Source organism: Heterodontus francisci, chromosome 15 (assembly GCF_036365525.1).
Source record: "Heterodontus francisci isolate sHetFra1 chromosome 15, sHetFra1.hap1, whole genome shotgun sequence".
Taxonomy (NCBI): domain Eukaryota; kingdom Metazoa; phylum Chordata; class Chondrichthyes; order Heterodontiformes; family Heterodontidae; genus Heterodontus; species Heterodontus francisci.
In genome coordinates, this window is record NC_090385.1 from 91,039,244 (window position 1) to 91,064,733 (window position 25,490).

The following is a 25,490-nucleotide window of genomic DNA, read 5'->3' on the forward strand; positions in this document are numbered from 1 at the left end:
GCCAAACTTTGATTAATCAGATGTAGCCATCATTCCTGATGAGTTGTTGCAGGTGGAGATGTCTCCTGGAATGTTAAAGTAGTTGCGTGCTGCTGTTATAAATGATACTTGTGAGAAGTCAGAAAGTGGATGGACTGAACAATCAAAATTAACCAACAGATTTTCTCTTACTGCTTTAATATATTTATTTGCATAGTAGTTAAGCATAAAGCAAACAGAATTCAAACATTCAGTGCAGGGAGAGCTAGTGACAGCTAACTTGACAAGAATTGGAGCTCACAAAAAAAAAGAGCCTGTAGGTGAGATCATGGTGAACAGAAAAGAAATTGGAATTTTAACATGTAGGAAGTCCCTGCACCAAGTATCACAGTGAAGGGTTCTGTTGAAAGATCATCAATCTGAAATGATAATTGTGTTTCTTTTTCCACAGATTCTGCCAGACCTGCTGAGTATTTCAGCATTTTCTGTTTTTATGTCAGTGAGGAACCTAGGTTGAATTTAATAAGAGAGCCCGGAGCAACACAAGAAGAATTAAGAGGGAAAAGCAAACAGCCGGATAGAACCCAAACTGATTTCAACAAAAAACATTAAGAAATAGAGCAAAGAGATGAAGAGACTGTTAGCCAGTGCATATGGGTCCTGGCTGAATTGCTGGCTGTTCTGGAAAACTCCCACTGAAGTTACTGAAGTTAACCCTGGGGACGAGTGACCATCATATGATAGAATTCTTCATCAAAATGGAGAGTGACGTAGTTGATTCTGAGACTCGGGTCCTGAACCTTAGTAAAAGAAACTACAAAGGTATGAGGCGCGAGTTGGCCATGACGGATTGGGAAACGTTACTTAAAGGGATGATGGTGGATAGGCAATGGCAAACATTTAAAGTGCGCATGGATGAACTGCAACAATTGTTTATCCCTGTCTGGTGCAAATGTAAAATGGGAAAGGTAGCCAAACCATGGCTTACAAGGGAAATTAGAGATAGCATTAGATCCAAGGAAGAGGCATATAAATTTGCCAGAAAAAACAACAGACCTGAGGATTGGGAGCAGTTTAGAATTCAGCAAAGGAGGACCAAGGGAATGATTAAGAAGGGGAAAATAGAGTATGAGAGCAAGCTTGCAGGGAACATAAAAACTGACTGTAAAAGCTTCTATAGGTATGTGAAGAGAAAAAGCTTGGTGAAGACAAATGTAGGTCCCTTACAGTCAGAAACAGGGGAATTTATTATGGGGAATAAAGAAATGGCTGACCAACTAAATGCATACTTTAGTTCTGTCTTCACAAAGGAGGACACAAATATCATACCAGAAATGTTGGGGAACACAGGGCTTACTGAGAGAGAGGAACTAAAAGAAATCAGGATTAGTAGAGAAATTGTGTTGGGGAAACTAATGGGATTGAAGGCCAATAAATGCCCAGGGCCTGAAGGTCTGCATCCCAGAGTACTGAAGGAAGTGGCCCTAGAAATAGTGGATGCATTGGTGGTCATCTTCCAAGATTCTATCGACTCTGGAACAGTTCCTACAGATTGGAGGGTAGCTAATGTAACCCCACTATTTAAAAAGGGAGGTAGAGAGAAAGCAGGGAATTATAGACCAGTCAGCCTGACGTCAGTAGTGGGGAAAATTCGAGAGTCCATTAACAAAGATTTTATAGCAGAACACTTAGAGAACAGTGGTAGAATCGGGCAGAGTCAGTGTGGATTTACGAAAGGGAAATCATGCTGGACAAATCTACTGGAATTCTTCGAGGATGTAACTAGTAGAGTTGATGAGGGGGAGCCAGTGGATGTGGTTTATTTAGACTTTCAGAAGGCTTTCAACAAAGTTCCACATAAGAGATTAGCATGTAAAATTAAAGCGCATGGGATTGGGGGTAGTGTATTGCAATGGATATAAAATTGGTTGGCGGACAGGAAACAAAGAGTAGGGATAAATGGGTCTTTTTCTGAATGGCAGTCAGTGACTAGTGGGGTACCGCAGGGATCGGTGCTAGGACCCCAGCTATTCATAATATACATTAATGATTTAGATGAGGGAACTAAATGTAATATCTCCAAATTTGCAGATGACACAAAACTGGGTGGGAGGGTGAGTAGTGAGGAGGATGCAGAGAGACTTCAGGGTGATTTGGACAAGTTGAGTGAGTGGGCAAATGCATGGCAGATGAAGTATAATGTGGATAAACATGAGGTTATCCACTTTGGTAGGAAGGCAGATTATTATCTGAATGGCTATAAACTGAGAGAGGGGAATTTGCAGCGAGATCTGGGTGTTCTCGTACACCAGTCGCTGAAGGTAAGCATGCAGGTGCAACAGGCGGTAAAAAAGGCAAATGGTATGTTGGCCTTCACAGCGAGAGGATTTGAGTACAGGAACAGGGATGTCTTGCTGCAATTATACAGGGCCTTGGTGAGGCCACACCTGGAATATTGTGTGCAGTTCTGGTCTACTTATCTGAGAAAGGATGTTCTTGCTATAGAGGGAGTGGAGCAAAGGTTTACCAGACTGATTCCTAAGATGGCGGGACTGACGTATGAGGAGAGATTGAGTCGGTTAGGATTATATTCCCTGGAGTTCAGAAGAGTGAGGGGGGATCACATAGAAACCTATAAAATTCTAACAGGACTTGACAGGGTAGATGCAGGCAGGATGTTACCGATGGTGGGGGAGTCCAGAACCAGGGGTCATAGTCCAAGGATATGGGGTAAACCTTTCAGGACTGAGATGAGGAGAAATTTCTTCACCCAGAGAGTGGTGAGCCTGTGGAAGTTGCTACCACAGAAAGCAGTTGAGGCCAAAACATTGTATGTCTTCAAGAAGGAGTTAGATATCGCTCTTGGGTCTAAAGGGATCAAAGGATATGGGGCGAAAGCCAGAACAGGCTACTGAGTTGGATGATCAGCCATGATCATAATGAATGGCGGAGCAGGCTCAAAGGGCCAAATGGCCTACTCCTGATCCTATTTTTCTATGTTTCTATGAGTCCATCAGAACAGCAGTGGATTTTCATGGCCATCAATTTACAAATGGAACAGAAAATTTTCCTGTAAAATTTCACACCTTAGAAGTAGCCAGAAGTTGCACATGGTTAGGGCCTTCTGTAGAATCAGGTCTATTTCTGTATCTTTCCCCTCTGTGTTGCTCCAAGTATGGACCCCAATCAGGAGCTGATGTGCAAGCAGCAGAGATTTTCTGTGAAAGGAAAAGTGAAATGTTTAATCATTTCTGCCGAATTTTTTAATGACCATTAACATCCAACGAGAAAAAAACCCAGATCCAAATCAGATTATCCTGCAGTTTGTTACAACAAGGAAGTTAAATTGTGGAGGAAGGTTCGGGTGGTCCTAATGTTTAATAATGGGAAGAAATCTCACTCAGGGATTTATAAATGTTGGGGGCTAAATTCGATAGCCCCTGAAACTGGGCTGAGGATCACAATGTGTGATTAAACCACACTGGCTCAATGTGATGCAGGCAGCACATCAACTTTATTTAGTTTGCTGATGAACATGATTGTATCATGCAGCCAGCACTAACAGTGTTGTGGATTGGATGCACAGATCAGAAGTGACCTGAAATCGTCAGAAGCCTGCACCAGTTAAACTAGCCTTCATCTCTTAAAGGGGAGATGCATTGTGACTATAGTAGGTACTGGGAAATACTCAACAGTGGCACAGCATGGGAGAGAGTGTTCTCCAAGGTTTCCCAACACTGCACTGGAGGAGGTGGAAAGAAGGAGGTATGTGCTGTATTCACAGGCAGTCACAAGTCACACACACATACAAGGCAGTGAGAGCTGATAACCATGGAGGCTGATGCCAGGAGTCAAACCACGAGGACCTAGCTGCAATGTCGTAAGAAGTTTAATGACCTCACATGGCTCTCACATGAATTGTCAAGATAAGCGAATGTATTTTCAAATCTCGTATTCGACCAACTGCACCACCAGCCTCAGCCATTTCTCAAATCACCTCATCCTCATCACTCAACTGCTAAAAATTTCTATCAATCAAAACTCATACCTGACATCCATCGCTTCACTTCACCCTCACAAAGTTAGCACTGTTGCAAACTTCACATTCACGACTCACAGCTTACACAACTATTCACTCATGACAGACACATCACCCAAACACACTGTACCACACTCACTGACACACTTCCCTCTCTCTTGCAGGGCAACTGGAGGCAGCAGGAGCTAACCAGAGGGAGACAGGTGTGCCTGCATATCCTAACTCCATGGAGGAGACAGTGCTGGCCGTTATTGGGACAGGAATTGCTGAGGCTGTGGCCCAGCAGTGGGGCTGAAACCATTGAAGATGACGATTTCCTCAGATCTAATCCTCCTTCACAACTCCCACTTCCTCCTCATCCCACAATATCTTCTGATTTACAAGCTGCAGATGGTGTAAACATTCACCTCATAATATCCTCCACCCTCCCCCGCCACAATCTTACCCTTGTGCTATTATCCTTTCAGATACACAATGGCGCAGTGGTTAGCACCGCAGTCTCACAGCTCCAATTGACCCGGGTTCAATTCTAGGTACTGCCTGTGTGGAGTTTGCAAGTTCTCCCTGTGTCTGCGTGGGTTTCCTCCGGGTGCTCCGGTTTCCTCCCACAAGCCAAAGACTTGCAGGTTGATAGGTAAATTGGCCATTAGCAATTGTCCCTAGTATCGGTAGGTGGTAGGGAAATATAGGGACAGATGGGGATGTGGTAGGAATGTGGAATTAATGTAGGATTAGTATAAATGTGTGGTTGATGGTCAGCACAGACTTGGTGGGCCAAAGGGCCTGTTTCAGTGCTGTATCTCTAAACAAAACTAAACTAAACTACTGCCTGGCCAGGCAGTGGCAAAGGTGAAGACACAACATCCCTCAATTTCACACTCGCAGCCACCAGCTCAGATACTAATGCTGTGTGTAATGTAAAAGATAGCACAGAGGGTGGAATTGCATGTGGAGAAGCATCAGGCACGAGTGGCCTTCAGCCAGGGCGGGGACACAGGTGCCAGTTTTCCAGAGGGTGAGGTTGCACATGGATTTAGATGAGCACTTCCATGGGGCAGCCTACAGAATAATGCTGATGGGTAACTACAACAAAATACTGAGAACATTGGGAAGCTGCCAGAATCCCTGTGGTCAATGTCAAGAATCATGGAGGAGTCCAGCATCAACTTCGCACAGGCCTTTGTGCAGAGCTTCCATTTCAGTGGTTAACTCCATTAGCATACTTGTGGATCCAACCATGATGCAGCATCGATTGGCTGATGTCTCAGCTTCCATTGCAGCATAAGCAGCGGCCACACAAGCTCAGATTGCTGTCATCATTACTCTGGATACCAGTGTTCAAAGGACTTTGCAGGGTATCACAGCCATTCATCAATCTGTACTCCAACAGATTACTAGGATTGCTGAGGCTCCAGTCCAGGGGAGTGGCAGTTGCTCCGTGGTGCATGGACCTGCTATCCTCTCTCAGGATGACAGCATTCATCCTCCCATCACTGACACGCCACCAATGCTCTTGCTCTCCCTATCTACCAGTCACACCAGACGACTGCCAGCCATGCCAAGATGGTGAATCCAAAGCTGGGCCTTCCAAGCCCAGAGTTGCTCGAGGTCGTCCTGCAAGGCCATCTTTAGTCTCCCACAGAAAGTCAGCAGTTTTCCACCAGCCATGCTACAGCTACTGGATTGTGTAGGAGCACTCGAACAGGCAAAGGTAAACAGAAGATAGGCACTAAGGAAATGCACTCGGGTGATTAGTTGATGTTTGCATGCAATGCGGCATGATTTTGTTCATAAATTTGATCTAGAATATTTACTTTTGGGGCGGCTTTTACTTTTGCATCATTGCCATGCAGACACTGTGATGGTCAGTGCAGAGAGAAGGTAAGGTGTGGGATGGTGAATGAATGGGGAACTGGATTTGCAAATACCAGTATTGCACTTGGATAAGTTCTTCACAGACAGCTTGGTCAGAAAGGGGCTGTCCAGGTTGCCTCTTCCATTCCTCTACTTCCTCCTCCTCAGCTGTTCACCATGTAGCTGGTGGCAAAGGCTGTGCCCTCATGATGATGAGGTTGTGCAGCTGCTAGCAGACCACCACAAATCTTAACAACTGCTCTGCTAAGTACTGCAGGGCTCCTCCTGAGGAGCCCAGGCAGTGGAAGCATCATTTCAGCAAGCCAATGGTCTGTTCTATCACATTTCGTCTGGCAGCATGACTTTCATCTTATGCATCTTGTGCACTTGTGCGTGAGTTACACACCAGAATCATGAGTCATTAGCAGATAGGTCTTGTAACCCAGTAACCACCCTTTGGTTTGCTGTGGTGGCTCAAATGCAGATGGCACAGCAGACTGCCACAGAATGAAGGCATCATGCCTGCTGCATTGACCTGCACGATTCACAGCCTATGGTCACACACCAGCTGGATGTTGAGGGAATGGAATCCCTTTCAGTACCGATACTTGGCAGAGTTGACATGCGGCACCCACAAAGCAACATGTGTGAAGTTAGTGACATCCTGCAATCCTTGCAAAGCTGCGTATTCACTCCCCCCACTACTCCCTATCAAGATAGAATGAAATGTAGACAGTTATCTTTGAATACAGAGCCTCAGTGACCTCCCTGACACAACAGTGGGCAACAAACTGAGATGTTGCAAATATCTAGGAGCTAGATGCATAACAGTTCATTGCCACAGTCACCTTGGCAGCCACTGGCAATGTGGTCCTTGCCCTGCTCTGAGGTTGCAATTGTGGCTGCAGCAGTCATCAAATTTCAGTGAGGACACCCTTACTGAAGAACAGATATCTTACACATTATTCCTCACTGAGGTTCAGGTAGGTGAACTGAACAGTTTGGGTAGATATGGTCTCCTGCTGACAGTCTTTCTCCCCCTCCTCCCCTCCCTCTTCCAGCAGCTTGTCCTGTTCTGTGTGCCCTCTGCTCCTGCTCCAAGTCATGCTGTATTCTCAGGGGAATGGTTACTAGTGCTCCCATGACTGCCAGCAAGTGGTTTGGGCAGAAGCCTTGAATTCAGGAAAATGTCCTTCAGAACCTGTCACATCACTCCCTATTGACTTTAGCAACTTTAAACAAGTATAGCAGGTATCAAACACTTGTAGAGGTGTACCGAGAGCTTGAAGAAATCATCCAGCAACTAAATGGCAGCGCTGACATTAAATCAGCATTACATACTGATTGCTGTCATGATCTGCTTCTTCTGCATATTTCTGATAGATGTTCTCTGCGTGTCTGCTAACACCCTCACCAATATGGAGTTCACCCAAGTGTGTGCGTGCACTGCAATTGCCATTTTGGACCTCTGAGGGAACTTGTGGCACCCAGAAGGCATCTGAGTTATGATCACGTGGAGAGTTTGGAAATTAATGGAGAATCCCAGAATTACTTTAGGAAGGAGTCAGATGTTGGAATGTATTGCTTTTTATTGGAACAGAGCACTGACGTGTGCAGAGAGTGTGGATTCCCAGCAGCACCTCAATAGTTCCTGAGAGAGGTGGACATTTCCAGTTTAAGAGGGCTGGGTGATAATGGGAGGTTTGATATATTCTCACAGTCTCCTGGAGTTATTCCTCATCGTCCAGTGGGGGTCAGCAAGAAATTAACAGAATTTTGCAATTTGCCTCAATTTGTCTTTTCACTGTTTTTGCTCCCCCAGGGGATAGTGTGATTAAAGGTGGGGGAGGGGCAGGATATTGTGTGATTGGGCATGAGGGAAGAGGCAGAAGATTGGTCATGAAGGGTGGAGGAGGGGCAGGAGATTGTGTGACTAAGGGTGAGGGAAGGGTAGGAGATTGTTTGACTAAGGGCGGGGGAGGGGTATGAGATTGTGTGACTAAGGGTGGGGAGGGGGAGGAGATTGTGTGACTAAGGGTGGAGGAGGGGCAGGATATTGTGTGACTAAGAGTGGAGGAGGGGTAGGAGATTGTGTGACTAAGGGCGGGGGAGGGGTTTAAGATTGTGTGGCTAAGGGTGGGGGAGGGGTAGGAGATTGTGTGACTAAGGGTGGGGGAGGGGTAGGGGATTGTGTGACTAAGGGTGGGGGAGGGGTAGGAGATTGTGTGACTAAGGGTGGGGGAGGGGTAGGGGATTGTGTGACTAAGGGTGGGGGAGGGGTAGGAGATTGTGTGACTAAGGGTGGGGGAGGGGTAGGGGATTGTGTGGCTCAGGGTGGGGGAGGGTTAGGAGACTGTGTGACTAAGGGTGGGGGAGGGGTAGGAGATTGTGTGACTAAGGGTGGGGGAGGGGTAGGGGATTGTGTGACTAAGGGTGGGGGAGGGGTAGGAGATTGTGTGACTAAGGGTGGGGGAGGGGCCTGGGTTAATGGGGATCAAGACTTCACCTTGCCTGGATGGGGTGAACTCAATGGACCAGATGGTCTTCCCTGTTCTTTTCCTATTTAAGTTGTCAGTATGAAAGTTCATAGAAAAGCACAATGGTGAACTCACTGAGCTCCCTCTGTGTGGTTCATGTATTTCTGGTTAACCTGTATTATTAAAACAAGTATGAATGTTTTGACTATTAATGTTCCAACATTCACTCTTCAGCATTAGGCACAGATTGTCATTTCATCACTGCACCTTTCAAGCTGTCACTGTTAGTGTGTTTATCTATCTAGGTGTGATATTCTGGTTGTTTCCATCCATTCATACACAGAAATTTCGGTAAACTTTTGCAGGATTCTGCCAGGCCCATTCCTCCAATCCCATCCTAATCGATCCAATGAATAACAGGGTATATGGGGGTCATTTTGGTGGGTTTGGGTTGGAAGGTGACATTAAACTGAAAAAAATTCAAACCTGAACCCAACACGCCTCAAACTTTCCCACTTCAGGTTTTAATGGAGACAAGTTGGGTCGTGGGCGGCCAATTCACTCTCGGCGGTGGGTTGCCCAATGAAAGATTTTAAGGAACTGCATGCCTCCATTATACCATACTTACCATTTTAAACTTATTATTCGGTAGCCTTGGGAAATCTGGCAGGTAAAAGGATGTGAGAAAGGTTGGATCCATGAGGTATGTACCGTTACAGCACTGCATATGGCTTAGGAGTCATAGAATCATTAACGACACAGAAGAAGGCCATTCGTCCCATGGAGTCCATGCCGGCTCTCCACAAAGCTATGCAGTCAGTCCCACTCCTTGGCTCAATCCCTGTAGCCCTGAAAGTCTATTTCCCTCAGGTGTCCATCCAACTTCCTCTTGAAGTCATTGATCATCTCCACTTCCACCATCCTTGTGGGCAGTGAGTTCCAGGTCATTATAACCCACTGCATAAAAACGATTTCCTCATATTCCCCCTGCATTTTTTATCCAAAACCTTTAATCTGTGCCCCCTAGTTCTTGCACCATTAGTTAATGGGAACAGTTTTTCCTTGTCTAACTTACCTAAGTCTGTCATAATTTTGTATACTTCTATTAAAATTTCCCCTCAATCACCTTTATTCTGAGGAGAACAAACCCAGCTTTTCCAACCTCAACTTATAAATAAAATCCTCCATCCCTGGAACCATTCTGGTAAATCTCCTCTGCACCCTCTCACGGAACCTCACATTCTTCCTGAAGTGTAATGACCAGAACTGGACGCAGTACTCCAGTTGGGGCCTAACCAGATCTTTATAAAGGTTTAGCATAACTTCCCTGCTTTTGTACTCAATGACTATTTATGAAGCCCAAGATCTCATATGCTTTAAGAGCCATTCTCAATATATCCTGCCACCTTCAATGATCGATGCACATGCACCCCCTGGTCCCTCTGTTCCTGCACACTCTTTAGAACTGTGCCATTACCTATACTGCCCATCCCTATTCATTCTTCCAAAATTCATCACCTCATACTTGTCAGTATTAATTTCCATCTGCCACCTCTCTGCCCATTCTGCTCGCCTATCTCTGACCTGTTGCCATTGGTTCACATCATCCTCACCGTTTGCCGCACCTTCAAGTTTGGTATCATCAGCAAATTTTGAGTTTCTACTCTGTATTCCAAGATCCAAGTCATTTATATATAGCAAGAATAGCAGTGGTCCCAGCACTAATCCTTGGAAAACACACTGTCTACCACCCTCTAGTCTGAAAAGCAACCATTTACTACTACTTGCTGCTTTCTGTCCTTAAGCCAATTTTTATCCAATTGGACACTAACTCTCCTATTCCATGAGCCTCAATTTTGTTAACCAGCCTTGCATGTGGTAACTTATCAAATGCTTTCTTAAAATCCATATAAACAACATCCACCACATTGCCTTCATCAACCTTCACTGTTACTTCATCAAAAAATCAGAGGAGCAGAAGTGTATTTGCCCTGCCCAGCAAGCTACCTTGTAAATCACCCCCCTCCCCCAGCACCAGCAATCTGTCCAGTCCCTACTCCCACCTCCACTATCACCAACACCACCGATAACACCCACCCTCCGGCCAGTGATCATCAACCTGGAGCTATAGTGTTTATCCCATGATCACATCCCACTGCATCACCAACTCACATCCTGCACCATGTAAAAGACTGCAGGACATTTGGGAAGTCCATACTTCCAAGTTTTCCATCTGTAACTCCTCCCCCTGGTCCAAATGCACGATTTGGTAAACACTGGGCTTCTCAAAATCAGGAGCTCACTGTCAGCATCCCCATCAGTGTCAGAAAATGCTGCATTTGTGCTGTAAATAAGATTGAATCATGGCACAGAATTTTTGGTCTGGCATTTCATGTCATTAAGACCCCTGTCATGCAGACCCTCCACTTGCCACGAATGAGGCACATTAAATTTGTTAAATGAACATTGATTTGAAAACTGTTGCTGAAGTGAAGAAAGGACTTGTTTAAAAAAGAAATCCCCAGGCCCTTGGCTGGAAAGACATTTGCATATTAACAGACAGTGCTTGTGGAGACAAAGGGGTCTGACATGGTCAGACCAGCTGCTCACGTGACTAGCCTGCTTGGCAACCTGATTTTTCTGAATTGTACAAAGAGTTTTGAACAGGAAAAAAAGGCAGTATGCTCCTGGACTGTAGAAAACCTCTGCTGTCTGGCTCTCCCTCTCTTTCTCACAGATCTCCAAATCCACTGAAGACTCATGAACCCCAAGAGAGAAAGGTCTGCTACAGCGAACAAGGTTTAAGAAGAATATTGGGCCCCAACAAAAACTCTACAGTGAGCTCGAAGAAACGTAACTAAAACCCTCTTCAGAGATTGCCTCAAAAATGTCCACTTTATTTTTCTTCTGATCTTTTCTGTCTCTATCTGCATGCGTGTGTCACGTATGCATGCTAGCATGAGCACGTCGTGTATCCGTTGGCATTAACCAAATTAGAGTTTAAGTTTCAAGTTTAATAAATTTCAACCTTTCTTCTTTGAATCTAAGAAAACCAGTTTGTGCTGGTTTCTTTGCCTTATAATCGGAAAGCAGTGAACAAGGATTCACCAAGGGGGAGATAAAAACACATGTTTAAAATTAAACTTTGTTATGGTAAGACCAGGTGAAGGCTGAGAGGGAATCCTAGTCCCCTTTCTCCCCTGGTCGTAACAGAAATTTGGGGGTTTGTCCGGGATTTTACGCACAGACAAATGAGAGAGTTTGAAAGAAGTAAGCAGCTGGCTTTTGACCAGTGGCTGAGGGCTGTTAAAATACAGCTGAGCTATGAGAATCACAGAGAAGTAATTTCGTTAGAGGAGTTCAAACACTCTCTCCCACTCCATCAAGACACATGCAGAGCAGCAGCGGATTTAGCGAGCCTGGCAAGCGGCCGTCCTGGCTGATGAGTTTGCTTTAATTTGTAAGTCAGTTTCCCAGCAGAGAACCTTTCCTCGTCATCCCCACAAATGCGAAAAGGACAAAGGGTGGGAAGGTGATAGGAGCCGAAGCAGTCCTGGGAGAGAAGGAAAAGCAAGAGACACAGGGGGCCCTCCTCTAGCCAAAAAGGAAGGAGCAGTGAGTAGGAGTGAGACCCGGAGACCTGTGAGCTTCCATTGTAATAAGGCAGGTCCTCTAAAGGCCGACAGCTGGAAACTAAAGGGAAAACTGGTAGGGTTAATCAGAGCACATCCGCTCAGTGACGACGGAACCCTGATGGAAAGCATGGCAGAGCAAGCTGTAGCTTGAACTGCAGTAAGAGTGCAACCCAGGAAGCGTACTACTGCAAGTGCAGGAAAAGTTCATAGGTTTCCTGAAGGTTATCAGGGTTTTGTGCCTGAAGGAAGAGTAACCCCATACCCCTCATGTGGGGCAAGCAAGCCCATAGTAATTTTCAGGGACACAGGGGCCACTAGATCCCTTTAACTGGGAAAAGGCCTGACCTTTCACCCAGAAAGTGCAGTGATCACCAGAATGGTGGTGAATGGTATTGGAGGGCAATGTATGTCTGTACCTGTACATTGGGTGCACCTGGAGTGTGACCTACTTTCGGGACCAATGACTGTAGGGATTGTCCCTAGTTTGCCTGGATGGGGTTGACCTGCTCCTACGTAATGATCTGGGGGGAGTTAAGGTGGCATCCCCCCCAGTAGTGAAAAAAAAGACCGCAGGAGGTCAGAGAGACAAGGCAGTGGCAGGAGACAGTTCCCTGCAGTTTCCCTGAATGTGTAGTGGATCAGCCAATGATCAAACCAGCTCCCCCAGAGGAGACTGAATTGGCACTGCAGGCAGATGACCATGAGGTCTGTCTATCTGAGACTTTCTTTGGAAAGTGAGAAGACTCAGGGAATGAACTAAATGGATTTTCCCTCTCTGAAGCTCAGCGAGCTGACCCAGTATTGCAAGATTTAGCACAGGCTGCCCAGTCTGAAAGTGAAGCAGAGGGAGTCCCTGATTGCTACTATGTAAAGAATGAGGTACTGATGAGGAAATGGAGTTCTCTTCACAGATCTGAGAGCGAGCAGTGGACAGTAGTTCACCAGTTAGTGGTGCCGCAGAGATACCGGAGACAAATATTAAGAAGGGCCCACAAGACTACAGTGGCTGTATATGCCGGTATATGAAAGACCAAAGCCCACATAAGAAGGCGGTTTGACTGGCCAAAACTCCACAAAGATGTGGTGGAGTACTGCAGGAGTTGTTACATGTGCCGGGTTGAGGGGAAACCCTAATCTACAGTGAAACCTGCACCCCTAAGTCCTGTACTGGTGTTAGGAGGACCCTCCAGCAGAGGGCTGGTGAACTGTAAGGGACCCCCACCGAGAACAAAAGGGGACAGGCAGGCACAAGGCTGGCAAAAGTTTAGAAAGGGAAGAGGAAAAAGCGACCAAGAGGGCAGGTTAAAGGAAGTCCGGGAGGAATCCTGGATGGAAACTCCTGCTGTCTGCTCAGCCAACCTCGAAAAATGTGAAAAGTTAGACCCCACATCCCCCTATGTAAATGCAGACACTAGAAGCACCCCACCAGATTTACTGACAGCATTTACAGGAACCTTCAGAGACAAATAAAGACCTCTAGGGGTCAGAGAAACCTTGATTGTGATGCCTCACCAAGTTGAAGTGCCACAGGGGAGTGCAGTACAGTCTGCATAAATACCTGCAGGCAGGATTATCCTCGAGGACAAAGGGGAGATTAGCAAAGAATCCTCCCCCCATGTCAGAATAAAAGAGAACCATTCATCCCTGAGGTCAAAAGCCTTTGTATGACTCAGCAAAGCACTGAAGGAAAGTTCAGGATCGACCTGCCCACTACTTACTCACCTGAAAAAAAAATTCCAACTCAGGGCTACTTAAACCTAACCATCTCAAACACCCGAGGCAGCCATGGAAATGGGCAAACGGAAGAAAAACTTCCCCAAAAAAACACATGTTTATTGGGATGCCAAAGAGGCGGCAATTAAAGCAGCACAGCCACTAACAAAAGACAGGCTGCAATAAGTTTTAGGATTTATGAATGAGTGGGAATGAATGAGAGAAATGCATGTTTTTTATCTGTCTTGTATATTTTCTCTTGACCCTTTTAATGAAATACACTTTTCTCAAATCGCATTTCATTCCACTGGGTGTGGATGTGTCATGCAGACCCTCCACCTGCCAAGAATGAGGCACATTAATTTTGTTATATGAATATTGATTTGAAAACTGTTGCTGAAGTGAAGAAAGGACTTGCTTAAAAAAGAAATCACCAGGCCCTTGGCTGGAAATACATTTGCATATTAACAGACAGTGCTTGTGGAGATAAAGGGATTACTCCCCTTATCTAATTTAACTCACAATGGACTTTGAGCACCAGACATTGAAGGTGAGGGAGCTCAAACTTCAGGATGATTGTTGGGATAGCTGAATCTACAAACAGACATGGTCAGACCAGCTGGTCACATGACTAGCCTGCTTAGCAATCTGTTTTTTCTGAATTGTACAAAGTGTTTTGAACAGAGAGACTGCGGTATGCTCCTGGACTGCAGAAGACCTCTCCTGTCTGGCTCTCCCTTTCTTTCTCATGGAACTCCAAATCCACTGAAGACACATGAGCCCTAAGAGAGAAAGGTCTCCTACAGCAAACAAGGATTAAGAAGAATACTGGGCCCCAATGAAGAGCAAGATCTACCGACAATCAAGGACTCTACAGTGAGTTCGAAGAATCGTAACAAAAACCCTCTTCAGAGATTGCCTCAAACTTTTCCACTTTATTTTTCTTCTGCTCTTTTCTGTCTCTATCTGCATGTGTGCATCGCACATGCATGCTAGCGTGGGTGCTTTTTGTATCCGTAGGCGTTACCTAAATTAGAGTTTAAGTTTAAGTTTAAGAAATTTCAACCTTTCTTCTTTAAAACTAAGAACACCTGCTTGTGCTGGTTTCTTTGTCTTACAATTGGAAAGCGGTGAACAAGGATTCACCAAGAGGGAGCTAAAAACACAGTGTGATTAAAATTAAACCCTATTATGGTAAGACCTGGTGAAGGCTGAGAGGGAACCCTAGACCCCTTTCTCACCTAGTCATTGCACCCCGTTAAAGATGCAATTTATGGTCCTGACCTTGGTGGCCAAGAAAGGGAACAATTGAAATTGAGGAGAGTCACTCTTGCAGGAAGTAGATTCTTCCTAGAGGTTTCTAAATTTTAAATTTTTTCTTACTTTTCCTTTTTGTCTTTTTTCTTTCTTTCCCTCTTAATACAATCTTTGTTCTCTCACTTTATTTCTCTTACTGTGTCTAATTTGATTCGAATTCACCCCCATTTCCTTTCCTGTCATTCACTGTTTCTTTCTCCAGCCTTGGTAAAGGAGATAAACCAGCGGACCCGATGATCAGGAGGTCCCAGATACCCCGTTGATCTCACTAAATCGCATTTCCAGCAATTTGTGCAGCAAATATAGTGCATTCTGAAGGGTGAGGAAAACAGTCCAATTCTGAGCACTCACTGTGAGATGTCCTGTTCCAGCAAAGACTGGCCCTTTGCTTTAGTTTTCAACCCACTTTTGAATGCATGTGTGCGTTTGTCATCCTTCGTATTCAAAGATGACTACAACATCAACTGGTATTCATTGAGTTAAGTTCCAGCTGCAATGTGTTCAGTGATGATTAATCAGTCCAATTAGAGCACAAAAAGATCTGTTGCATGTTGGATACATGTATTGTCATTGTGGAAAAGGTGCATGCAGTCTGGACTTGCAAAACTCACGTTTCCTAGTGGCCAGCGTGACTGTTGTGTTCATAGGAGTTAGTGCCTTTGCTAATGAGACTGCACCAAGCAGAGTGATCCTGTGTGAGGTTCTCCCATGTCACAGGGCTGATGTTGACATTCTTCAGTGAGACCTTCAGGGTGTCCTTGAAATGCTTTATCTGGCCTCCATGTAACCTTTTCCCTTCAATTAGCTCACCATAGAAGACGTTGGTGTAATGACACAATTTCAAAGTCTGCAGATGTTTCGAAACTTGGCAGCACTGTGAATTATGAGCACGATAGTGTAAAAGTTCAAAAGGACATAGACAAGTTGATGGAATGGGCAGATTGGTGGCAGATGAAGTTTAATGCAGAGAAATGTGAAGTGATTCATTTTGGTAGCAAGAACATGGAGAGACTACATAAAATAAAGGATGCAATTCTAAATGGGGTGCAGGAGCAGAGGGACCTGGGTGTATATGTGCATAAATCATTGAAGGTGGCAGAACAAGTTGACAGCAGTTCATAAAGCATACAGTATTCTAGGCTTTATTAAAAGGGGCATAGAGTACAAGACCAAAGATGTTATGTTGAACTTGTATAAGACGGTAATTCAGCCTCAGCTGGAGTAATGCGTCCAGTTCTGGGCGCTGCACTTTAGGAAAGATATGAAGACATTGGAGAAAGTGCAGAAAAGATTCATGAGAATGGTTCCAGACATGAAGAACTTCAGTTCTGAAGATAGATTAGAGAAATTGGGACTGTTTTCCTTGGAAGGCTGAGAGGAGATTTGATAGAGGTATTCAAACATGAGGGGTCTGGACGGAGTAGATCGGGAGAAGCTGTTCCCACTTGTGAAATAATCAAGAAAGAGAGGGCACAGATTTAAAGTAATGGGTAAGAGAAGCACCAGCAACCTGAGGAAAACCTTTTTCACACAGCAAGTGGTTAAGCTCTGGAATGCATTGCCTCAGAGTGTGGTGGAGGCAGGTCCAATTGAAGCATTCAAAAAGGAATTAGGCTGTTATATGAAAAGGAAGAATGTGCAGGATTACGGGGAGAAGATGGAGGAATGGAACTAAGTGAATTGCTCATTCGGAGAGCCAGTGCAGACATGATGGGCTGAATGGCCTCCTTCTGCACTATAACAATTCTGTGATTCTGTGATTCATGAATACAATGTTGATAATGAGAAGGTCATTCTTTGCACACACCTTCAGCAGAAGAAGGCCTTTGCCGTTGCTGTTGCTGTTACCAACTCCATTTCTCCCTCTAATTCCCTCCCAGGTCTGATGATCTGTGCCAACTCTGACATTGAAAACACCGAGGACGATGAGTTTGTCTGAACTTCACACTGCAGCAATCAAATATTCCAGCTATTCATAAAATTTATCGTTCACCTCTTCAGGATTTGTCATCGTAGGTTCTTAAACACTGACAATGGTGGCATGATTGTTCCCTGTAAGGGAAAGTCATAATGTCATGAGTCGGTTGTTAGTGCCTTTTGGAAGGCTGGCAAATTTGGAGATGAGGTTGAACTTGATACAAACCCTACTCCTGCTTCACAATACTCTTCGCTACTGCAACCACTTCAAAAGAAGGTGTATCAAACTCCAGCTGTGGTAATTTGCCCTTCATCAGTTTGACGAGTCTCACTTAATGCTGCAATGTGAATGTTGTAACTGGTAAGTTATCTTCAACCAGGATTGTTCATCTGTCTGGTCTGTCTGCTCTGGCATACTCCATGGACAGTTGAGTTTCCACGTGCCGATGGAAAGCGGTGTTACCTTTGCCTTCTTTACACTTGTTCGACCGCAACAATGGGATCCCTGTCTGTCGCGGTAAACTGGCCAGGATAGGTGAAGCAGACAATGTTTAGGGCACCTTTTCTAGTCCTTCCTCATGCCATGGAGGTGAGCAGTGCAATCCTGAAGAGGGCAGCTCAGTTGGTCAGGGAGCTGCCAAAGTTCACCACTGCTGCAATCTGGTAAGAGGCAACCCTATGGCCTGAGTTGCATGTATGCAGAGTTAACGCAACAGCTTTTAGTGTCTCCTCACCTGCTGCTACGTCACTCCTCCAACACCACAGGACTTGAAATCTATATGATGAATGAGTTGCGGAATGATGTCATGACATATGCTTCAAATAGATTATCGTGAGGGAGATTTGCGCTGCTTCAACCTCACCTTCTGGTGCAGGCATATCTGAATCCAGTGGCAAGACAAAGTCCAGATGGCTACAGCTGATTCTGGGTGCAGTGGATGCACCATTCATGACTCCTCAGATACTGTAGCAGTTCGTGTCCATATACAGCAAGACCTTGACAACATTCAGACTTGAGCTGATAAATGGAAAGTTACATTCATGCCACACGAGTGCCAGGCAATGACCACCTCCAATAAGAGAGAATCCAACCATCTTCACTTGATGTTCAGTGGCATTACCATCACTGAATGCCCCACGACCAACATTCTGGGGGTTACCATTAACCAGAAACTGAACTGGACCAGCTATATAAGTACCTTGGCTGGAAGAACGGGTCAGAGGCTGGGAATTCTGTGGCGAATAACTCACCTCCTGTCTCCCTAGTGCCTGACCAGCATCCAGAAGGCACAAGTCAGGAATGTGATGGGATACTCTCCACTTTCCTGGATGAGTGCACTTCCAACAACACTCAAGAAGCTCGGCACCACTCAGAACAAAGCAGCCTGCTTGACTGGCACTCCATTTACACCATTCAACATTCACTCCCTCCACCACTGCCGCACAGTGGCAGCAGTGTGTACCACCAACAAGATGCACTGCAGCAACTCACCAAAGCTTCTTAGACAGCACCTTCCAAACCCACGACCTCTACCACCTGGAAGGTCAAGGGCAGCAGATGCATGGGAACACCATCACCTGCAAGTATCCTTCTAAGCTATTTACCATCCTGACTTAGAACCATAGAAAAATGTCGGCACAGAAGGAAGCCATTCATTCTGTCGTGTCCGTGCCAGCCAAAAAAGCCACACAGTCTAATCCCACCTTCCAGCACCTGGTCCGTAGCCTTGTATGTTACAGCACTTCAGGTGCATGTCCAGGTACCTTTTAATTGAGTTGAGAATTTCTGCCTCCACCACTGTTCCTGACAGTGAATTCCATACACCCACCACCCTCAGGGTGAAAAAGTTTTTCCTCATTTCCCCTCTAATTCTTCTACCAATCACATTAAATCTGTGCCCCCAGTAATTGACCTCTCCACTAGGGGAAACAGGTCCTTCTTGTCTATCTAGGCACCTCATAATTTTGTACACCTCAATTAAGTCACTCTTTAGCCTCCTCTGTTCTAAGGAAAACAACCCTAGCCTTCCCAATCTTTCTTCATAGCTGCAACTTTCGAGCCCTGGCAACATTCTTGTAAATCTCCTCTGTACTCTCTCCAGAGCAATTATGCCCTTTCTGTAATGTGGTGACCAGAACTGTAAGCAGTACTCCAGCTGTGGCCTAACCAGCGTTTTATACAGTTCCAGCATTACATCCCTGCTTTTGAATTCTATACCTCGGCCAATAAAGGAAAGCAATCCATATGCCTTCTTCACCACTCTATCTACCTGTCCTGCCACCTTCAGGGACCTGTGGACATACATTCCAAGGTCTTCTTCTACCCCTCTCAATATCCTCCCATTTATTGTGTATTCCCTAGCTTTATTTGCCCTCCCCAAGTGCATTACCTCACACTTATCTGGATTGAATTCCATTTACCACTTTTCCGCCCACTCAACCAAACCATTGATATCTTTCTGGAGTCTACGGTTATCTTCTTCACTATTAACTACACGGCCAATTTTTGTGTCATCAACAAATTTCCCAATCATGTCTCCTACATTTAAGTACAAATCATTAATATATACCACAAACAGCAAGGTACCTAACACTAAGCCCTGTGGAACACCACTGGAAACAGCTTCCCATTAACAAAAACATTCGTCGACCACTACCCTTTGTTTCCTGTCCCTCAGCCAATGCTGGATCCAATCTGCCACATTCCCCTGTATCCCATGGGCTTTCATTTTACTGACCAATCTGCCATGTGGGACCTTGTCAAATGCCTTACTAAAGTCCATGTAGACCACATCCACTGCACTACCCTCATCAATCCTTCTTGTTACTTCCTCAAAAAACTCAATTAATTTAGCAAGAGCTGACTTTCCCTTAGCAAATCCATGCTGACTATCTCTGATTAACCCATGCCTTTCTAACTGGTCATTTATCCTGTCCCTCAGAATAGATTTTAACAGTTTACCCCACTCCGAGTTCAGACTGACCGGTCTATAATTATTTGGCCTCTTCCTTGCACCCTTTTTAAACAATGGTACAACTTTCGCAGACCTCCAATCATCTGGTACCTCTCCTGTATCTTGTGAAGATTTGAAGATGATCCTCAGCGCATCCGTTATTTCCTCCCTGGCTTCCTTTAACAACCTGGGATGCAATCCATCCAACCCTGGCAATTTATCCACTTTCAAGGATGTCAGACCCTCTCGTACTTCCTCTCTCATTACGCTGATCATATCTAATATTTCACACTCCTCCTCTTTAACTACGATGTCTACATCAACCCTCTCCTTCGTGAAGATAGAGACAAAAGAAATTAACAACCCTGTCCACATCTTCTGCATCCACGCATAAGTTCCCTTGTAAACCTCTGATAGGCCCTCCCATTTCCTCTTGCTCTTAATGTACGGTGAAAACATCTTTGGGTTTTAGAGTCATAGAGAGATACAGCACTGAAACAGGCCCTTCGGCCCACCGAGTCTGTGCTGACTATCAACCACCCATTATGCTAATCCTACATTAACCCCATATTCCCTACCACATCCCCACCTTCCCTCAATTGTCCTACCACCTACCTACACTAGGGCAATTTACAATGGCCAATTTACCTATCAACCTGCAAGTCTTTGGCTGTGGGAGGAAACCGGAGCACCTGGCAGAAACCCACACGGTCACAGAGAGAACTTGCAAACTCTACACAGGCAGTATCCAGAACAAAACCAGGGTTGCTGGAGCTGTGAGGCTGCAGTGCTAACCACTGTGCCACTGTGCCACCCTTTAGTCTATTAATATTTTCACTGGGTCTGGCAGATGGTAATACTCCAAAATTTGTAGAGGAATATTTCCTTGACTTTATCTGCCAATAGTTTTTCATGTCCTCTATTTGCTTTTCTAACTTCCTTTTTTACTTCACCCCTGCACTTTCTATACTTTTCTAGGCTTTCTAAAGTATTAACATTTTTATGATTGTCATAAGCTTTCTTTTTCTGCTCTAACTTACCCTGTAAGCTATTAGATAACTAGGGGCTCTAGATTTGGCAGTACCACCTTTTATCTTAGTGGGGAAATGCCTACACTGTGCCTGTAGAATTGCGCTTTTGAATGCCTCCTACTGGTTTGCTACTGATTTTCCTTCAAGTTGCCGTATCCAGTCCACTTTCGCCAGGTCACCTCTCAGTTTTTTAAAATTTGCCATTCCCCAATTTAGAACTTTTACTCTTGTTTTATCTTTGTCCTTTTCCATGACTATGCTAAAACTTACTGTATCATGGTCACTATCTCCAAAATGGTTACTTCCTTCACTTGCCCAGCTTCATTACCGAAGACTAAATCTAGAATTGCGCCCCCTCTCGTTGGGCTTGTTACGTGCTGGCTAAAAAAGTTATCTCGAATGCAGTTCAATAATTTTGTCCCCTCTGTGCCCTTCACACTGGTTGTATCCCAGTTGATATTGGGTAGTTGAAATCCCCAATTATTATTCCCTATAGTTTTTGCACTCAGAAATTTACCTACACATTTGTTCTTCTACCTCCCTCTCACTATTTGGAGGTCTAAAGAACACTCCCAGTAATGTGGCTGCCCCTTTTTTATTTCTGAGCTCCACCATATGGCCTCATTTGATGAATCATTTAGCATATCATCCCTCCTCAAAGCTGTTTTTGATTCCTTAACTAATAATGCCACACCCCCTCCTTTTTTATCTCCCTTTCTATCCTGCCTGAAAACTCGATATCCAGGGATGTTGAGTTGCCATTCTTGCCTCTCTTTAAGCCACTTGGAACTATAGTGCAGTTTCTTCACTGTCGCTGCGTCAAAATCCTGTAACTCCTTTCCTAACTGCACTTTGGGTGTACCAACACCACATGGACTGCAGTGGTTCAAGAAGACGGCTCATCACTACCTTCTCAAGGGCAATCAGGGATGGGTAATAAATGCTGGCCTCACCAGTGATGCTGACATCCATGAAAGAGTTTAAAAAATAAATACTAACAATGTTAATTTACACCATTTGTCCAGGGTGCCTGATGATGTTTTTCCAAAGAAACAGTTTCCATACCTGGCACAAGGTGGAACCCTCCGACTGGGAAACTCTCACAATGGCAACAATGGGGATCCACATAATACAGAAGATTATCATACACCAGCCAAGTGCTATTGCCCAGACAGGGTACTCAACAGGTCCATATGATGGTGGAACAAATGTTGCTAAGGACCAGATTAAAATTGCCTGAATGAAATAATTGCAGAAAACAAGATCAGGTACAGAATGAGATAGATTAGCTGCATTTTGAATATTTTCAATTTAAATCATTAAAAGATGTAACATTTTCTTACTGCCAGCAAACACGGAGAGATAAAAACCCAACACACTCTGAACCACAGCCAGAAGAGCCAATTCCTTTCCCCAATCATCATCTCAATGTCCTTGATGAATCTGTTTATCCCTGTGAACAACAAGAAGGAAGAGAGACACAATCACTTGGTTTGTGTTGTCTTCAGGGCAGCTTGGAGTGAAGATGTTTGAGTGACGTCCCCATCAGCAATTGGCAGGAAAATGACTGCAGCAAAATTTACCCCAATACGAACCAGCTGTAACCCAGCAAGAGCAAGGAGATAAAAGCAGAAAGTGCTGGAAATACTCAGCAGGTCTGGCAGCATCTGTGGAGAGAGAAGCAGAGTTAAAGTTTCAGGTCAGTGACCCTTCTTCAGAACTGGCAGATATAAGAAATGTTAAAAATTTTAAGCAAGTAAAGCGGGGGTGGGGCAAGAGATAACAAAAGAGAAGGTATTGATAGGACAAGGTCACAGAATAGCTCACCATGGATCAGGGTCAGGATCAAAGGCAAACAATATGTTAATGGTGTGCTGAAAGACAAAGCATTATTACAGATAGGGTGTGAATGGACAGAAAACTGAACAGCCACAAGCACAAACATGAAAAAAACAGTGGTGAGGCACAGTGGAAACAAACCAAACAAACTTCTAAAATAAAATAAACACAAAAAATAAAAGAAAAAAAAATAACTAAAGATAAAAGTAAAATGGGGCGCTGTCATGCTCTGAAATTATTGAACTCAATGTTCAGTCCGGCAGGCTGTAGTGTGCCTAATCGGTAAATGAGATGCTGTTCCTCGAGCTTGCGTGATGTTCACTGGAACACTGCAGCAATCCCAGGACAGAGATGTGAGCATGAGAGCAGGGGGGTGTGTTGAAATGGCAAGCAACCGGAAGCTCGGGATCATGCTTTCGGATTGAGTGGAGGTGCTCCACAAAGCAGTCACCCAGAGGAGACCACATTGTGAATACAGCATACTACATTGAAAGAAGTGCAAGTAAATCGCTGCTTCACCTGAAAGGAGTGTTTGTGGTCTTCGATAGTGAGGAGAGAGGAGGTAAATGGGCAGTTATTAGACCTCCTGCAATTGCAGGGGAAGGAGTGGACCAGGGTGTCGCGGAGGGAACGATTCCTTTGGAATGCTGACAGGAGAAGGGAGGGGAAGATGCGTTTGGTAGTGGTATCACACTGGAGGTGGCGGAAATGGCGGAGGATGACCCTTGGATATGAAGGCTGATGAGGTGGAATGTGAGGACAAGGGGAACCCTGTCGTGGTTCTGGGAGGGAGGGGAAGGGGTTAGGGTAGAGGTGCGGGAAATAGGCCAGACACAGCTGAGGGCCCTGTCAACCACAGTGGGTGGAATCCTCGGTTGAGGAAAAAGGAAGGCATATCAGAAGCGCTGTCATGGAAGGTAGCATCATCAGAGCAGATGTGTCAGAGACAGAGAAACTGGGAGAATGGAGTGGAGTCCTTACAGGAGGCAGGGTATGAAGAAGCGTAGTCGAGGTAGCTGTGGGAATCGGTGGGCTTATAATGGATATTAGTAGACAACCTATCCCCAGAGATGGAGACAGAGAAGTCGAGGAAGGGAAGGAAAGTGTCAGAGATGGACCTTGTAAAGGTGAGAGAAGGGTGGAAATTAGAAGCAAAGTTGATGAAGTTTTCCAGTTCGGGACGGGAGCAGGAAATGGCACCGATACAGTCATCAATGTACCGGAAAAAGAGTTGGGGGAGGGGGCCTGAGTAGGACTGGAACAAGGAATGTTCGACATATCCCACAAAAAGACTGGCATAACTAGGACCCATGCAGGTACCCATAGCAACACCTTTTACTTGAAGGAAGTGAGTGGAGTTGAAGGAGAAGTTGTTCAATGTGAGAACAAGTTCTGCCAGGCGGAGGAGGGTGGTAATGGATGGGGACTGGTTGGGCCTCTGTTCAAGGAAGAAGCGGAGAACCCTCAGACCATCCTGGTGGGTGATGGAGGTGTAGAGAGATTGGACGTCCATAGCGAAGAGGAGGCGGTTGGGACCAGGAAACTGGAAATTGTCAAAATGACATAGGGCGTCAGAAGAGTCACAGATGTAGGTGGGAAGAGACTGGACCAGTGGAGAAAAGATGGAGTCAAGATAGGAAGAAATAAGTTCAGTGGGGCAGGAACAAGCTGAAACAATGGGTCTGCCAGGACAGTCCTCTTTGTGGATTTTGGGAAGAAGATAGAAGCGGGCTGTCCGGGGTTGCAGGACTATGAGGTTGGAAGCTGTAGAGGGAAGATCTCCAGAGGAGATGAGGTCAGTGACCGTCCTGTGGACAGTTGCTTGATGTTCGGTGGTGGGGTCATGATCCAGGGGGAAGTAGGAAGAAGTGTCTGAGAGTTGGCGCTGAGCCTCTACAAGGTAGTGTTCGGTACGCCATACAACAACAACACCACCCTTGTCTGCAGATTTGATGACAATGTCGGGGTTAGGCCAGAGAGAACGGAGAGCGGCAAGTTCAGAGGTTTAGAGTTCAGAACAAGGAGATCACGGGTGTTGATGCTCTGCCTGTTTCATATAGGCCTTTGGAACCAAAAGGGGGAAAACCTTAGACAACTAAGGAGAGCACTTGAATTTCCATGATCTTCAGAGATGAAGGACGATCTACATCGCATCACCCTATCCATTTGTTTTGAATTTTCTAAAGATCCATGAAAACACTATTTTTTTTAAAGTTTAACTATCTCATTTTGTTTCAGTGCTTTCACTGTGGCACTTACCATAGATCCAGCTTTGTCCGATGACTTCCAGCAGAGCAGCTACAAGAATACTCCATCCAGAACAGAAATGATCAATTAAATTTATCCAGTAAATACCAGCCTGAAAAGAAATGAAATCTTTGAAAATGTGCTGCATGAGAATATTATAAAACTCTCCATTCAAAATGAGTGATGTCTGGGACACGAAATCACCACTTACACTCAATGTTAAAGCAACAACTCGTCATGTGACTACACCCGAACATTGCGATCTCTCTTGTCTACCATGACTACAGTTAGAATAGAAACACTCTCTGATCAGGTACTCCAATGAAGTTGTTAATGTTTGAGATATTTACACACCCAGTAATTTTGATCCATCTCTGACATCCTATCCTGAATTTTTAAATTGGCCCAGATGAATTACATGTCACCGTGGTTATGTCGGTAAATATAGCAGCCAGTTTAGAGACCACGATTCTAGATGAGGAAGGCCA

The 25,490-nt window shown here is 45.0% G+C and overlaps 1 protein-coding gene across 1 annotated transcript in view; it reads right to left on the bottom strand.

Annotated features, from left to right (window-relative positions):
• Positions 1-2,963: 2,963 nt before the first annotated feature.
• The window catches only part of LOC137377942 (sodium- and chloride-dependent neutral and basic amino acid transporter B(0+)-like), a 96,746-nt gene continuing 74,219 nt past the window's right edge, over positions 2,964-25,490 (bottom strand). The window contains exons 10-13 of the mRNA XM_068048006.1: positions 25,015-25,114; positions 22,260-22,369; positions 21,982-22,152; positions 2,964-3,197 (exon numbers count right to left, since the gene is read on the bottom strand). Coding sequence (XP_067904107.1) covers positions 3,060-3,197; positions 21,982-22,152; positions 22,260-22,369; positions 25,015-25,114 — 519 coding nt within the window. The 3' untranslated portion in view covers positions 2,964-3,059. The remainder of the gene's footprint in view (positions 3,198-21,981; positions 22,153-22,259; positions 22,370-25,014; positions 25,115-25,490) is intronic.